At 33.1% G+C, this 15,534-nt stretch overlaps 1 protein-coding gene across 4 annotated transcripts; it reads left to right on the top strand.

Annotated features, from left to right (window-relative positions):
- Nucleotides 1–1,961: 1,961 nt before the first annotated feature.
- LOC117109842 (protein TBATA-like) lies at nucleotides 1,962–15,528 on the top strand. 4 transcript variants are annotated; one of them, XM_033252283.1, is made up of 7 exons: nucleotides 1,962–2,119; nucleotides 8,990–9,205; nucleotides 12,046–12,306; nucleotides 12,855–13,099; nucleotides 13,517–13,598; nucleotides 13,865–14,104; nucleotides 14,805–15,528. In XM_033252283.1, exons 2-7 carry the CDS (start codon nucleotides 8,998–9,000, stop codon nucleotides 14,891–14,893), a joined length of 1,125 nt encoding a protein of 374 aa, XP_033108174.1. In that variant the 5' UTR covers nucleotides 1,962–2,119; nucleotides 8,990–8,997; the 3' UTR covers nucleotides 14,894–15,528. The 4 variants fall into 4 exon arrangements, with proteins under 4 accessions (XP_033108174.1, XP_033108173.1, XP_033108170.1 ...); XM_033252282.1 differs by lacking the exon at nucleotides 1,962–2,119 and adding an exon at nucleotides 5,731–5,912; XM_033252279.1 differs by lacking the exon at nucleotides 1,962–2,119 and having other exon boundaries at nucleotides 8,718–9,205.
- The last annotated feature ends 6 nt before the right edge of the window (nucleotides 15,529–15,534 follow it).

Below are 15,534 nucleotides of genomic sequence, written 5' to 3'. Positions count from 1 at the left end.
TAAAGAGGTCGCTCTTAAGACTTAGATAAAATAAGATTTTATTGGTACAGTTACTCTTTTTAAAGCAGGGACTCCCACAGAGGTTCCACCCATATAAAACTAAATCAACTGAAAATATCATTATACATCACACTGAAGACAGAACAAATACATACAACTGCAACAAGGCATAGAAAGTATTAAAGTAGGCCTACCGTATATGAATACTAATTAGGGGTGGTAATGTCTTTCCGTTAATTTGGTTCTATGGGACATAGCCTTAACTAAGTACATTTTGCAATGGTAGTCAAATATTCTATAGATGCGTTCATTTTGGTAAATATCATAAAGATTATCAAGGAGTAAATGATATTTAAATTCAGTTGAACTGTTAATAAAAAGTTATATTCATCAATTGTACACAAGTAATTTTTTAAGTCGTTAAACATGTATTTCTTATGGGAGAAAGATTTTTGCAATCAAAAGGAAATGAACTACCCTGTTAGTTTCAATCTCATTGGTCTTGCAAATTGGATGGTTTGTGCATGGAAGTATTATTGAAAAAAGTATCTAAATGAGATACCTCCATGTTGACCAGACCGTTTCTTGCCCTCTAAATATAAAGTAGGCCCTATTGGTTCTTGTTTAAATTTTAAGTTTACACCCAAAATTTAGTTTATCTAAAAAATAGTATTCCATACTCGATGCATTCTTATAATTAACATAGGCCTAACTATTTAATGTTTTTTTTTTCTTTGCTTTCAAAGTACCGTGCATGTATCATTACTGTGTGAAACTTCATCCTTAAAAGATTTTAACTACTGTATTGGTAGTTTTGTGTTTCCATATAATAAAATTCTTATTTAGATTATACTTTTCTAAGATTGTTTTTACATTATCAATCCATTTCCATCTTGTATTGTAAATGGTCTAACCTCCATAAGTGCCTTACATAGACCTAATAGCCTTGGCCCTCTATCATCTATCAAAGTATTTAATTCTATTTTCCATGGATTCCATCCTAGGTCACCAATTAATGCTTCGTTAGCAACATTTCTGGGCGCTCCCAAAAACATTTTTGCCAATTTTGAATTAATATTGGTTTTCTAGTTTTTGGATTAAGGTCAGTGCGCGGCGCTTTTCGAGAGCGGCGCTTATAAAAAATATTGGCGTGGCTTTCCATAGACCTCCCGGGTCCTAGTCATGGTAAATAAACGTTTATAAAAAAAATCTTGTGTCTTCATTGTGTTATTTATTCATTTTAACACTGTATACAATGTATTCAAACCCTGTTTCTCAAAGTGTTTCATTACACACAGGGTAATTATCTCTCGATTGAGCGGCGCGGCGCAAATCAGGATTGATGCGGCGCTTATTCGAGCATTACGGTACTCAATTGCAGAGGGATTAAGAATTTTAGACAATTAGATATAGTATAAAGTATTTTTAATAAACGAAAGCAAGCAAGCAATAACAATAGCAATTGACAATTAAAATTATCAACTAACAATAGCAAGTAACACACCACAATTCCACAGCAATAGCAATGGTAACAGCAAGAATAATAAATGACACAACCCATAATAAGAAAGTATACATACTCCAAGTATTGAAATGCACGCCATCGTGCATAATACACAACCCATAATATGGATATTTAGAGTTCATCCAAAGCTGTTAAATGTATACATAGAATAAAATCACAAGACTCAACAAAACAGAGTTGTTTGATCATTTGGCAAAGGGCAAACAATAAATTAAAAAGACGGTTATAAATGTTGGGATATTTTTTTTGTTCCTCGGACCTTTATAAACTCGCTGTGAGTTTATTTGTTGAAGTAACCCGCTTTTGTTTGCCCAATGTTTGAAACATCGTACAAGAGCCTACGCAAATCAATAAGAAATCATTCATTTCTATTGTCCCGTGGGAAACGTCTGAATAGCTTCCCATAGCAACGGGTTGGCCAATCACATGGCGTGGTCCATTGCATGGATGGACACCCCAAACATTAAGAAGTTGTGGGTAATCGTGTGTGTAGAACAGCCTTTTTAGAAGCTTGGTTATACTGTAAAACTAGGGAAGGTCTTGTCGAACAACAATAACTATAAGAAAGTAAACGGAGATATATACAAAATAAAGGTATGTTCAGAACGATTTTAACTAGCATTCTTGATTTAAAACTCATACTTTTAATAATCATTTATAGTTTCTTGAATCTTTATCGTCTTTTCGTGACGTGTAGAAGTTCTTTCCAATATACGAGAGTTCGTGTCGTATCATCAACAAATTACACTTCTTGAATTCAGACATATGCCGATGTACTATTCAGATATAACTCGCCGTTGGTCTGATCATGGGCTTATCGAATCAATTTTAAATACCGGTACTGCATATTCTATGCGTAGTCTACAATTATGATTGAGCTCGATTAGTATTCTACTTTAACACAGACACGTAAGTCATTTATATAACCTATACTGCTATAGCTTAACTTTCAGAAGGACTGTCTATATGCACATTACATTTTTTCTTAAAATTTTATTATTTTAAGTACACCTGTTTGCTTTGGGGGTTGGTTTTAGGGTAGAGCGACTTGCTGAGTCAGTGTTCTTATTAATATTTCTTAAACCTGTCCACACCAAGGACGGTTTCAGCAGAAACAGGTGGCTACTTTTGTTCCTTTCTTTACTGCAATCAGCAGGCTAGATTAAATTGCGGTTCGTGTCAGATCTTATGAATTACACGTTTCCCCCGGGCGGGGTAAATTTACACAACAAAAACTAAAGAACCGGCGACGGTAGCGGTCATATTAATTAATAACTCGATCATTTACGTTAAAGTTAGTATTACATTTTGAAAATCTATAAACAAATATTTTTTTTATGGTCGGATGCAAAATGTATGGGTCGAGAATTTAAGTTGATGTTTGGGCCAAGAAAAACCCAGATCAAATTTTTAGATCTACAGGAAGTATAATTGTCCCAATTTAGGGGTCGTTCCCCTCTGAAAGTGTACTTAAAAAATGTTGATTTTGTAAAACCTTTCTCCATTTTTTGTGAAGTTATACTGTACTTATCTACATGAAACTGTATATGATATCCATGGTTGCATTATAATTGGTCATCAAAATCTATATTTTAAATATTGCATGTTATTTATAATCAACGTTTTCATGCATATATAAAAGAGTACAAATTTGTCTACCCCATCCCCCAGCGTACCGTTAATACACTTGTGAAAATGTTGATAATTGTGAACGACCCCTTACAAACCACCTTTAAAAGAATTTTCCATCGCCCGAACCCCGTACTCTACTTTCCCAGCCTTCCTCTGGTATTCTATCCAAATAAATTCCGTACAGTGGTGGCAACTCCATTTCAATGACTAATATTTGTGGGGAACTATACTAAATCTCAAGCATGCAAATAATTGAGAGATGGGCCAGATGACGTAAGCTGAAAGAATGAATGGTACCGTATGGTATGGAATACTTCCTCCTCAATACATTTCTGTACATCATGTGGATACACAACCCATCAAGGGCATATAGATTTCTTAAATTTCATGATTTCAATTTTTTTTTTTAATCAAAAAAATTTCAAATGTCTATGTTCTGAACAATGACAATAAATAGGCCTATGATTGATAGATTGAGATTGATTTCATCGTTCAAAAAATAAATTAAAGAAACTTTTTCGTCTCGAATTAAATATAGCCTTGGAATAAGCCTTTTCAGCAAAATTGCTTCGCCTCCCAGTGAAAATATTTGACGTCATTTTTTCAGTTCTTTAATCTCGTTTCTCGCCATCTAAATCGTGCGCGTTGACAATTATTTTTCGTGATCTTCCTGTGCTAATCTTCCATGACCTCGTGCAATTTACCTCACCGGATAGTATATGACTGTTGAATTAAGGATAATAAAACAAACTGCAGTTTTACAGAAGAATAACGGTTTTAGCTGATTGTATGATCATTGATCTGTTTTGGCGGAAGCTCACCATCTGCAGCGAATAATATGTTTAAAAACCCAACACAGTAGCGGTGGGGAACAGGGTACGTTTGCCCTTTACTTGGCCATTCTCGACTCTCAGCTAGTTCCCCTTGTTGTTTCGATATCGAAACCATGATGTATTTCATTCCTTCCTACACAAATATGTGACATTGGTTGACCCCTTGCAGAGCACGATCGTCTCCAAGGAGATGTAATTTATGGCTCTTTTCGCATGTATTGGAAAACTTCTGGTTGTTGAAATCCTCAAAGATTTCTATAGTGTTTACGGCGTATAATCACGGGTCGGCCAAATACACGCAAATCACGATCGCGTCTCGGAACGCGAACTGAGCGCTGCACGTAAGCATGTTCGGTATGTCTTTGAACTTCAAGGCAATAACAATGCTGGGACGATAATCATGGATATTTGTACATATTCAAATCATGGTAGCATATAATTTTATATTAATTATCATTCACAATTATTACATCAAACGATGGTCTAATCGAATTTCAAATACCGGTACATCGTCGTGCAAAGCAATACAGTAATCGTTTTCCATGTTATCGTGATTGACGATTTTTCGTCTAGATTCAATAATGTGGTACCAATTTCGGAGAGGTTTTCCTTCATTGGTGGAAATGAAAAAATATATATAAAGGCCTATGAAGGCTTTAGCCAAGCAGATGGATGTCCAACACTGCGCAAAGAAAACTATTTAGAAACATATTTGTTATACAATGTAGATCTTAAACTCTGTCCAGACTATTAAAAAAAAGTTGTATGCCCATATATAGTCATGAGGTGCCTATATATGGCCATGATCTGACCATATTTAGGCATGTCACATGTTTTTGTCAAATAGAATTTGATAGTTTGAAACTAAATAGTTTAGTTTGATAGTTTAGGCCTATGCCTACATAATGGGCATCATGTGGTGTCATCATGACCATATTTAGACATGTCACATGGCCTTAGATACGCAATGCCAGGATTATAATGATTTTATCATGTATTTCATAAACAACGATTAGGTGAAAACAGGTGAAAATTTAAGCCTAATGCTAATGAAACACAAACTAACTTGATGAAAATATAGAAGTAGATATATAAAGCAACATTATCAATATAAACTTTGACAACCAATTAGGCCGCCATAAATAATAGTAATGTCATTTAACAAAACAAAGTTCACTTTCTAAATCTGAAGTGTCTTGATAACCACACACGATAACAAAAGCAAACAAAAATCTAAAAAAATATTATACATTTATACTCTACTTGACGCCACAGTAATGTTCATATCAATATTTGTAATACTGTCTGTGTTTTAAAAAAAAAAGTTTAATTAGCCTATAGCCTTCAAATAAAAAAATATATTAATAATAATACTGGTTCATGACTTTTCATCTCAGGTATAATATATTTAGGCTTATGATTTTTGTAGTAAATAAGTTTGACCTTAAAAAAATTAGCGGTATCAATAAATGTTTACAGCATATGCTTATTTGATACAATTGAATAAGTCATTTAATTTACCGCCTGAAATTTGAGGGAGGTATTTTTTTCGTTTTCCGTTAATAATAATTCACCGAAATACATAAACATAGGCATTTAATTTCGGAATTTACATATAGGTTTGTAGGCCTACCGCAGGCCAGCGTACTGTGAGTCATCCGTACCATGGTTTATTTTATTAACAATCACCTTTGATCCAGAAGTTCTCGGGATCATTGTCACAGCAATGGAACACAAACTACTCGAGTCAAGGTATGAGGAGGAGCTTCGCTTCGCTTACCGGGTACCCCATTAGGCTGGTAAATTCTCCCAATAGATTTAACCGACATACAGTTGATCCAACAAGCACTACCATTATTTTCCGAGAACTGTCAGAATTAGTAATTGCAAGCAGTAGGCCAAAATAACAATGGCAAAAGTTGGTGAGTCATGGAATTCTTTAGTCTGTTTCATACTTTCTCATAGAATAAATTTTTTGTTGACGAGTAACGTTTATAATACTTAGAGTGACAATGATCTGTATGTATTTTAGGTATAACTTGAATTTAAATTGTATTTTATTTCTAAATTCAATCCACTTGAAAAAATACTGTACTATAGAGGATTGTGTTTGTATTGCCACTCTCCTAAACGATTTTACGAAAATCGTTAATCGTCTATATGTAATCTTAAACCGCACTATTCTATTAATTATAATGAACATCTATTGACAAGCTTTCGTGTACAGGGTACACATGAATTTTGTTACTGTGTACATGAAAGCTGGTTTGGTAAGTAGTGGCTTTAAAGTGCTACCTGATTTACTTAATTATTACTTATTAATAGGTCCATGCTTCAAAGAGGAATTAGAAAAACTTGAAGGGGAGAGGTAGTGACGTTATCAAGGGGTTGCACAGAGAGGGAATATAATATTCCCCAGTCGCTCCCCCCATGCCGACCAAAAATCACGTTCAAGTATTTCAAAATGACCGCAAAAACAATTTACAGTATTTAGCGAGGTAGCACCCGTACCCCTCACTTAATCCTCGAGCTCACCAACTTCATCTTCGCACAGCGGCAGCCCTCCCCACAACCATTTCAAGACACCAGATACGCCACTTCCCACTGGAAAAGGAGAGGGTGGGCGGAGAGGTGGTTTGGTATTCTCAACATACAAAATGCTAGCCCTCACCCCCTGTAAGTGCTAAAAGAACAATTAGACCGTACTTGGAATGGGGTCTTCGGAAATGAAATTTAAAAAAATGTACCCGTCTTCCAACTATGTATTTTAAGCAACCCTACTTCCAAAGAAGAACTCTACTATTTTAAACTTTTCAAATGCTATGATTGGGACGAGTGTATGCATTTTCTATTTGATGTGTGTGAAGAAAATTAAGGTTATCTGAATATTATATTAGCCTGTATTAGTAGATCTATTGGATTTATGGAAAATATATAATAAATACACGTGTAAAATTAAAGATTATTATTTTAAAATTTAATTTAATTTCATTCCATGAAAGAGATCGTTGACATAAAAAATGTAAACATTTTAGACCATTCAGTTATCAGACTGATACTGTACTATACAAAATATAAGTAGGAATACACTACGCGAGTACACGAACTTAAGTAGGTGTCAGAAGTTATGTAGACACAGCTGGTTTGGTAGATAGACGTACAATAGACCTTTCCGGAGTGTCAATCAAACTTAACAACTGACTAATCAAAACAGCGCTAGGAATACGCGCGCGTCTTACAAACACACGTGTTGTCCCACAAACGCACATGTTCGCGTATGTTTTAACACCGCTGACTTGTGGGACCTTAGCAACAATATCCAAGGGGCGGAGCTTAGCGGAAAGGTCCATTTGAAAGTCAAGCATACCACATCTCATCTCATGTCATCTCAAATCATTTTATGTTCACATACCTAAATAAATATACATTATTAAATAAATGAATACATTACATTGATGTATATATAAACATAAACGAATAAAAATAAAAATTAATAAAAATATACAAATCTTCATTTTTTTGCTTTGTGCTGTGTTTTATTATGTGAGTGTGAACTACATGACAAAAATAGTAATAATCTTATCCATCTTATGGTTTTTATGAATGATTTTGAAAGCCTGTATTCCCTTTACACTATTACCCCGGTAACCGGGCATATTTCTTGTATTGTAAAGACACTGTGGTGCTGGCTTTTTGTTGTGCTTCCTCCATCTGTTTTTTGTGTGGAGTCACTTTGACGACGTAATTTTAATGATGGGAAATAAAATTAATTGAAAAAATGAAACATGGGGAAAAAACAAAACCCCAGGAAAACAGTAGGTAGAATAACCTTGATTCAACTGCAGTGGAGGTAAACTATTAACATGGTTAACAATGTCACCTCTATTGTCATTCAAACGACATAATTGAAATGAGCACATCACTCTTAATAATGCAATTACTGTCAATTCCAGCAGGCTTACAATGAGGGCATTTGCTTCTGCATTCCTAATGAGTTATAATTGTTTATATCACCAAAGACATTCTGCCATATCTATCACCAAGACAATGGCCATTGCAAACTACCAAATAAAAAATTCATTTAATTTTTTATAGTAGATAGGAGGTGGTCCACCAGATGTAGGAGTTTCTGTGCAGGGTGGGAAACCGGGAGGATGTGTTTAGGTGTTTCAAACACATGTATAATTATTAATTATTATTCTTGATAAAGATATAGTGTTGCATGTGTTCCGACAGTATATACATGAATAATCAAATTCAGAGAGACTTAAAGAAAACAGATTTATTTGTAACTAGGTCATCAGCAATAATGATAAAAAACATTATGACTCTTTAGATATCCAGAGAATAGTAAAGCAAGAAATGTTGGAAACTTAAACTTTAGATTGAAACAAATTTATGAAATATAAATGATGATGTCTTGTAGATTCAACAAGAAACGCAATAGGGCATTTTCTGTTATTTTGGATTTCTATTATACAAAAAAATTATTCCAGTAACATAACTCCAAAAGACAAAATGATAAGACAAAACTTAAACTTATAGATTAATAAAATAAACTTATAGCATAATAAATCTGTTTTATAGGTTCTCCAACATATCTCATATAAGAGGTTGTTTTTAAATTCTGTTTTCTGGGTATTTTTATGACTAAAATTGAACTGCTATATTTACACCTATAGTCAGTGGCATAACAAAGGTGTAGGTGATTTCTTTTACTGTCAAAGATTAAATATTGACTTATTAAAATGTAGGTGATTTCTTTTACTGTTTCTTATGTAATTAATTAAAATTTATTATGTTATATTCTTTTTTCTTTTTTTTTTTTATTAAAAACTTTTGCTTATGATAAAATACATTTGCATTTCTTGCTTTTCTGTCATACTTTTTTGTCTGTTTTATTTTTTACTTCTTGTGGAGGGGTGCCATGAGCGTTTTCTTTAAATGGATACCGGCACTTTAAAAGTTTTCATTATTATTACTATTATTTTCTTAACAGAAATAAATATGCCAGTGTTTAATCCATCAAATGGTCAACCACTCGTTGTCCCAAACACACTGGGTTACAATATGAAAACTAGTATGTTACCAACGACGAGAAAAGACTTTGCAGGTTCTAGGCCGGCAACAACCTCAGGCACCAGGTTTGGACAACTCAGCCAAAATCCATTCTTCAGGCACAACCCACATCCAGGACGTGTCCGCCACATCAAGGGTAGGAACAAACACATCTTCGAGGCTTGAAACGTTTTTATCTTTAAATGAATAATACAAGATGCATATTAGTTTAGCCAGTTAGTAGGTAGTTTCCAGCATCTCAAATATATTTGAAAAAAAATTGCAATGCATAATATTCCCTTTGCAACAAAAAACATGTTTTAAAAGCAGATAGAGTACTTGCAAAACATATAATTTTTACCAATGATAAACACAAATTATAAGCTGAATTTTCTTTGTTTTAATATATAATAATATGACTCTATGAGTAATAAATAAAATGTTAATGACTAAATAAAAATGACCAAAAATATTCCTATTTTTTATGGTGTCAGTCTGAAAAACTTGCCCCTAGACTTTGTCCCTAGGGGCAAAAATGTCATTATAAATATATAAGATAAAACAATTGCACTATAATGCTGTCATTGTAATACGTAAATAATTATAATAAAATAAATATAGTGTTATAAGTTAGTAAATTTATGAAGTGGAGTATTTGGTTAAATATGAGCTGGACACAGAATAGGTTTGTGAATGCAAAGGCAGATCAATACTGGATTGCTTCTAAAGAACCCTTTGAATGAGACTTAATCAACAACCCACACACAGCATGGCAATAAACATTCCAACAAGCTCATAAGTACCCCAGCAACATACACATGTTAGCTTTTTAAATCTACAGTGGCAGACAGGGCACAATTATAAGTGTATTATCTTGTGATAAGGTGCTTTCCAAACAACCCAATTGATTGCTCAAAGGCAGCCAACCTAAATCCATTACAAATGTGAAAGTATCATTTCTTTTAAAATTGAATTACATTATTAGTATATTTAAAAAAGTTAATGAAGCATCTTATACAGAATTTATATAAAAAAAGTAATAAAAATTACAACAAAATCAATAGTTATAATAATCATTATTATCCACTATTGTGTGATTACCCCACCTTGAGTGGTCACATGCCATGAATCAATTGGTTTAACTAATGAAGCTGTTGTGATGACAGTCAAACTATTAATAGCAATAATCAAATCTGGTAACTATACTTCAAAAAATTATTACTTTAATTTTTAAGAAAGCGATCCTGTATATTTGTGTTATTCTCTAGTGTGAGATTAAATACTTGAAAAGAAGTCTTAAAAAAGGAAATTTATTTCCAAAAATAAGTTGACAAGCTATCATGTTACAGCTCAGTAATCAATATTAGTATTAAAGATAGATGGCAATTTGACTAATCTAGGTTGCTTGTGAGAATCTCCTTCAAATTCAAGCAATATACTTCAAACTTTATACTGATTGACAAAAATAATACTTGCAATTTGACTAAAATTGGTTGCATAAAATCAATATATATTAATTATATAGGTCAACTGCTTCCAACAATATAATTTTCATTATTATTAATTTCTGAGATGGATTATAAAGTATCCAATGATTATTATCGTAATACTGATATGGGTTACAAAAATAAACCCAATCGATTTTCGTAGTAATTATCCACTGGCAAGATTGTGTTAGATATTCATGATTGAATTGTGTAGGAATGCATTCACTGAATTTCCAAAAGGACAAATAAAGTGAACTATGAACTATAAATTTCGATCAATACAATCTTTCCATAAGTTGTCAATCAAATTCTATTGAACAGATGCTTATCATAAATGAGATGTTGTTTGCATCCTCCTTGTCCCACTTCATTCTATTCTTCTTCCTCCTCTCCTCCATAATTATATTATATTGCATTTGTTACCATTAATAATTATATGTTGTTATACTGTATCACTGTTTTTTATTTACTTCAATGTTAATTTAATATTTTTAAAATATGTTTTAAGTTGTTAATTTTATTTTTATCTTGCACGTTTTCTTCCAAGGATTAAATGATGCCCCTATTTGCGCTGTCCACGATGATGGCATTCTCCCCCTCCCAGTTTACCGAAGAAGACCACCCACATCTGAAATGCCACAAAGATCCTACCAGTTGCCTGTACCTGGGATGCATTATAACAATGGTTTAAAATCACCATCCCTCCACTTCCAGAAGGGTTTCGATCGACAGATATTACTACCAAATTTGAGTAAAAAAAACAACCAGAAATTTGGATTGAGTAAGTGGTCCATGTAACTTTGGTTGAGACACCCTGTCTCTTATACACATCTAGATGTGTATAAGAGACAGTATATATATATATATATATTACCGTATAATAATAAAGTTTTACCTTTTTATTTACAACCATTAACAACTAATTGAACTAACATTTTCTGTTTAAAACATCAAATATAATTCACAATACTTTAAATTGCACAAATTAAACCAAAATACAATTCATGGCACATATTAACAACATTATGAAAAGCATGTATGTTTACTTGTAGAAACTACAATCACCAAACTAAAAAATACTGCTATGATGAGAAGTATGATCACCTGAATCTCAATCCATTCTGCAATCTTTAACATCAAAATACAAATTAGAATTATAAATCAAATAGAGAATACACTGCTATTAATTAATACTTTGCTTAGAAAAAAATTGCATATCTAGAATGTCAACATCAATTTATCAAACCATAAAATATATTTTGCAAATGCAGCATGAAAGAAACTCGCACAGCCTCGAGCTAATTTAAACATTGATAATACTAATCAGCTATGCTAACAACCTACTTGGGGATTGTTTCCTGGCAACCAAACATGCATGTGGCCACTTCACATAGCAACATAACATGATTCCTATGCAACGGGACAACTAAGGGATCGTTACTGGCAGTCAGATGAGGAAGGATCTACCCCTACAAATGCACTCTCATGCACGCATCTTGTTACACTGCAGGTTTGCTAGACGTCCCGATTTGTTCAGTACATGATGATGGGTATTTGTCAAACGCAAGATATGGGAAAAACAAACCTTCTACTGCCGAGAGCCGAAGACTATATTCTTACAGCATTCCCCCAACAATTAACAGACATAATTATAAGATTCAGAACCTCAACCCAACAATTAACTCTCAAATGTTCCCAATCAACACAATCACTGGGCTTAGTACATACCCATTAGGTTTCAAAGAAAAAGCTGATCCAAGGTTTGGTGTTAGTAAGTATATTCATAGTTTTACTACAAAAACAAAAGAAATAATAATATTTAACCACATTATTACTACAAAAACAAACAAAATAATAATATTTAACCAAATTACTGTCATGTAAAATTGTCTGTGAGCAACTAATCTATTAATTTTATTTATCAGTTATTACTGAATCCAAGAAATCTTCAAAATTAATTGACATTTAATAATTTGTTTGCATGTTTTCCACAATTACAACTAAACCCCCCACAGAGGTTTGATTCACTAAATTGTGACTATATTAATTCATTTATTTCATTTTTTTCCCATTCTAACTGATCACTTTTGTAATAGGAAAAACAAATTAAGCCTAACTTTTTACACTTAAGTTTTAAATTTCATTATAATTTTCATAAATATTTTTCTAATATAAAATTTCACATACCAAAAAAATGAGATGAGCAACTAAAAATATTTCAAAAATAATTATTAATGCATGTAAATTTACAAATGAACGTACAGTATTTCAACAGATTACATATTACTTTGTTAACTAATTAACTATTTTTCTAATTAGTACCAATGACAGACACATGGCGTGACGAATTACGGGAGCTTACTGAGAAAGCAGGGCTAGGCCTTCCAAAAGAATTACGAGAACAGCAACAAGAACAGCCTCGTAGGACTTCTGTTTACTCATCCGACACAGGCCGACTAATACCACCACCGTCTCGGGCTATGCAGCGGGGATTCTCAAGGCAAAGACAACGGGAACCGCAACATTTTAATCATATCCAACCTGAACAAGCTAATGAATCCCTTGTAAGTATCAATTACCCGTAGGTCTAAGAACCCAAATTACATGAACTGGTGCTTAAGAAAATATTGATTCACCCAACCACCCAAAGAAAGAATTCTATAATACATCTGTATCACAGACATAGAAGCCTATATCTTAAATCGGCTTTAGCTCAAACACAAACACCATATCCTTAAACCATAAGCACATCTGGGTTGTAGCGGGAAGGGGAATCTTATTCTGTGTTATTAATACCTAGGCTAAACAATCATTATATCAAATGATTTAAAAGTGGTTGCTAAGTTTGTTAAAAATTTCAAATCAAATATATATTATTAATCAAATATACAATATTATTTAAGCTGGTTTCAAATATATACTAATGGTTAATTAAAGCTGTTTTTATATTTGGGCAATTTTATTAATTTTTGTTTTGATAGGTATTGGAAATGCTTTGTCAGATTCTACAAACAGACTCTGTTAGTGCTATCCAGTCTTGGTTGGTTTCAGCGAATTCCAGAGGTAAGAAATACTTTAATAAAAGATATGACATAAAGTTGAATATTGATGAAGAATGTTTAGCCTGAATAACATTCACAAAAGTGTCACCAGACACCACAGAACAGTTACGATATCCCTTATTCTAAGTCTTGCATTAGAGAACGTAATACTAAAATATAATCGATAATAAAAAAGAAGTAACAATAATAAAAGTAGTCAGAATTCTTACTATAATGACTAAAATAACTACCAGCACTGATTCATCTTCATAAATTTAAATAATACAGAGAAGGATTTAGTGCTGGACATGATTCGATCAGCTGTGGTAACAGAAGAAGAGCGCCTTCAAAAACAGCAGTTCGATCCTGCCTCTTACCAACAACCACCATCTAATATGAATTTACAAAATGGATATGGCGAAGTAGACAAATTCTATGAAGATGATCACACAAGGTTCTCTCGCTATGCTTACGATAATGACAACGGACGGAAAAACTTCTCTCCACAAAAGTCAAAGGAAAACCAAGGTACAGTAAAAGTCTCAACATATCAGTACAATTAATCTATAAGTATACTATTTCTCTCCAATTCCCAGATGGCCTTCTATGGTTCAAAACCCCACAAACAAACCCAATGAATGAACCTTTTAAGGCCAACTCAGACAGGGTCGGCCGACGCAGCCCGACCCTATTTATCGTCGGGGACAGTCTTAAGCCGTCGTGAGAAATATTAAACACGTTTAATATTCTACTACGCGACTGCCCCCGACGCACACCATCACGTCTGCGTTCAACTCACACAGACCCGACGCGACAACAAATCGCGTCGGGCTGCGTCGTACGACGCTGTCTGAGTTGGCCTTTACACTACCCCCTGCATCAAATACCATCATACTATTGATAAATTTCATAATAGAAATAAAAAAAATTAAAAAAAAAAATAAATAAAAAAAATAAATAAATTAAAAAAATAATAAAATAAATAAATAAAATTAAATCCCAATATGCCTAAAGCCCTGTCCTTACTATTAAATTTATTTGACAAAAATATTTTGTATGCCCATATATAGTAATTATGTGCCTATATATGGTAATGATGTGATGTCATCATGACCATTATTTAGCCATTTATTTGTCAAATTTGATATTCTAGACAGGGCTTAATACAAAAGATTGTATTTGTGATTTGAATGTCAACCAACTAATAACAATTTTTTATTTTAAATAGGAAAATCGTCCAAAGCAGAGATTCTGAGAGTTCATACCCCACGTGCAGAATCACCATCAAAAGGTAGCCCAAAACCATCCAGCCGCTAAATGAAGAACACCAAACAGTAGACAGTATGGAGACTAATCAATCAGTCTTGAACACTAGAGGGTGTAGGTCAACAATGCTATCTATTCACAGCAGTACATTTGGCATTATTTTATCCGAAAAATTGTGTCCCAAAAATGGGCCAGTTTTGACAAGTTATTACAGGATTCTAAGAATAGTTTTAAAGAAATCAAGTAAATATAACTTTTTTCAAAATTGTTATTTTGTGTTAACAAACGCAATGTGAAGGAAAGTAACAATCACATAGTGTTTGTTATTAAACATAATAATTTAGATTCATTGAGATTGAATTTTATCAAAATTTAAAATAAGATGAAATATGATATATATGTAACTAAGGTGATAACTTACTAAGGTGATACCACACTAAAATGGGTCACCATTCCCATTAAAACATCTTAGTGCAACTCAAATGAGTTAAGGTCAGACCTACTGTATAAGGTTTCACTACCTTGGATTCAATGGCATTATAGAAGGCACTAATCTGTTTTAAGCTTCATTATAATTGCCAAGAAATCGGCTCCAAGTGTAGAAAAGGATGAGTTTTTGCCATATGAATGGAGTATTTACAGTAATATACTGAACCAGAACTAAAGGGATTGAGGAAGCATCACCATCATAT

The sequence above is a fragment of the Anneissia japonica genome, unplaced genomic scaffold, assembly GCF_011630105.1.
Source record: "Anneissia japonica isolate Jap-2015-1 unplaced genomic scaffold, ASM1163010v1 scaffold585_len4108843_cov191, whole genome shotgun sequence".
In the NCBI taxonomy this organism is placed as follows: Eukaryota; Metazoa; Echinodermata; class Crinoidea; order Comatulida; family Comatulidae; genus Anneissia; species Anneissia japonica.
This window is presented reverse-complemented; position numbering and strand designations above follow the sequence as displayed.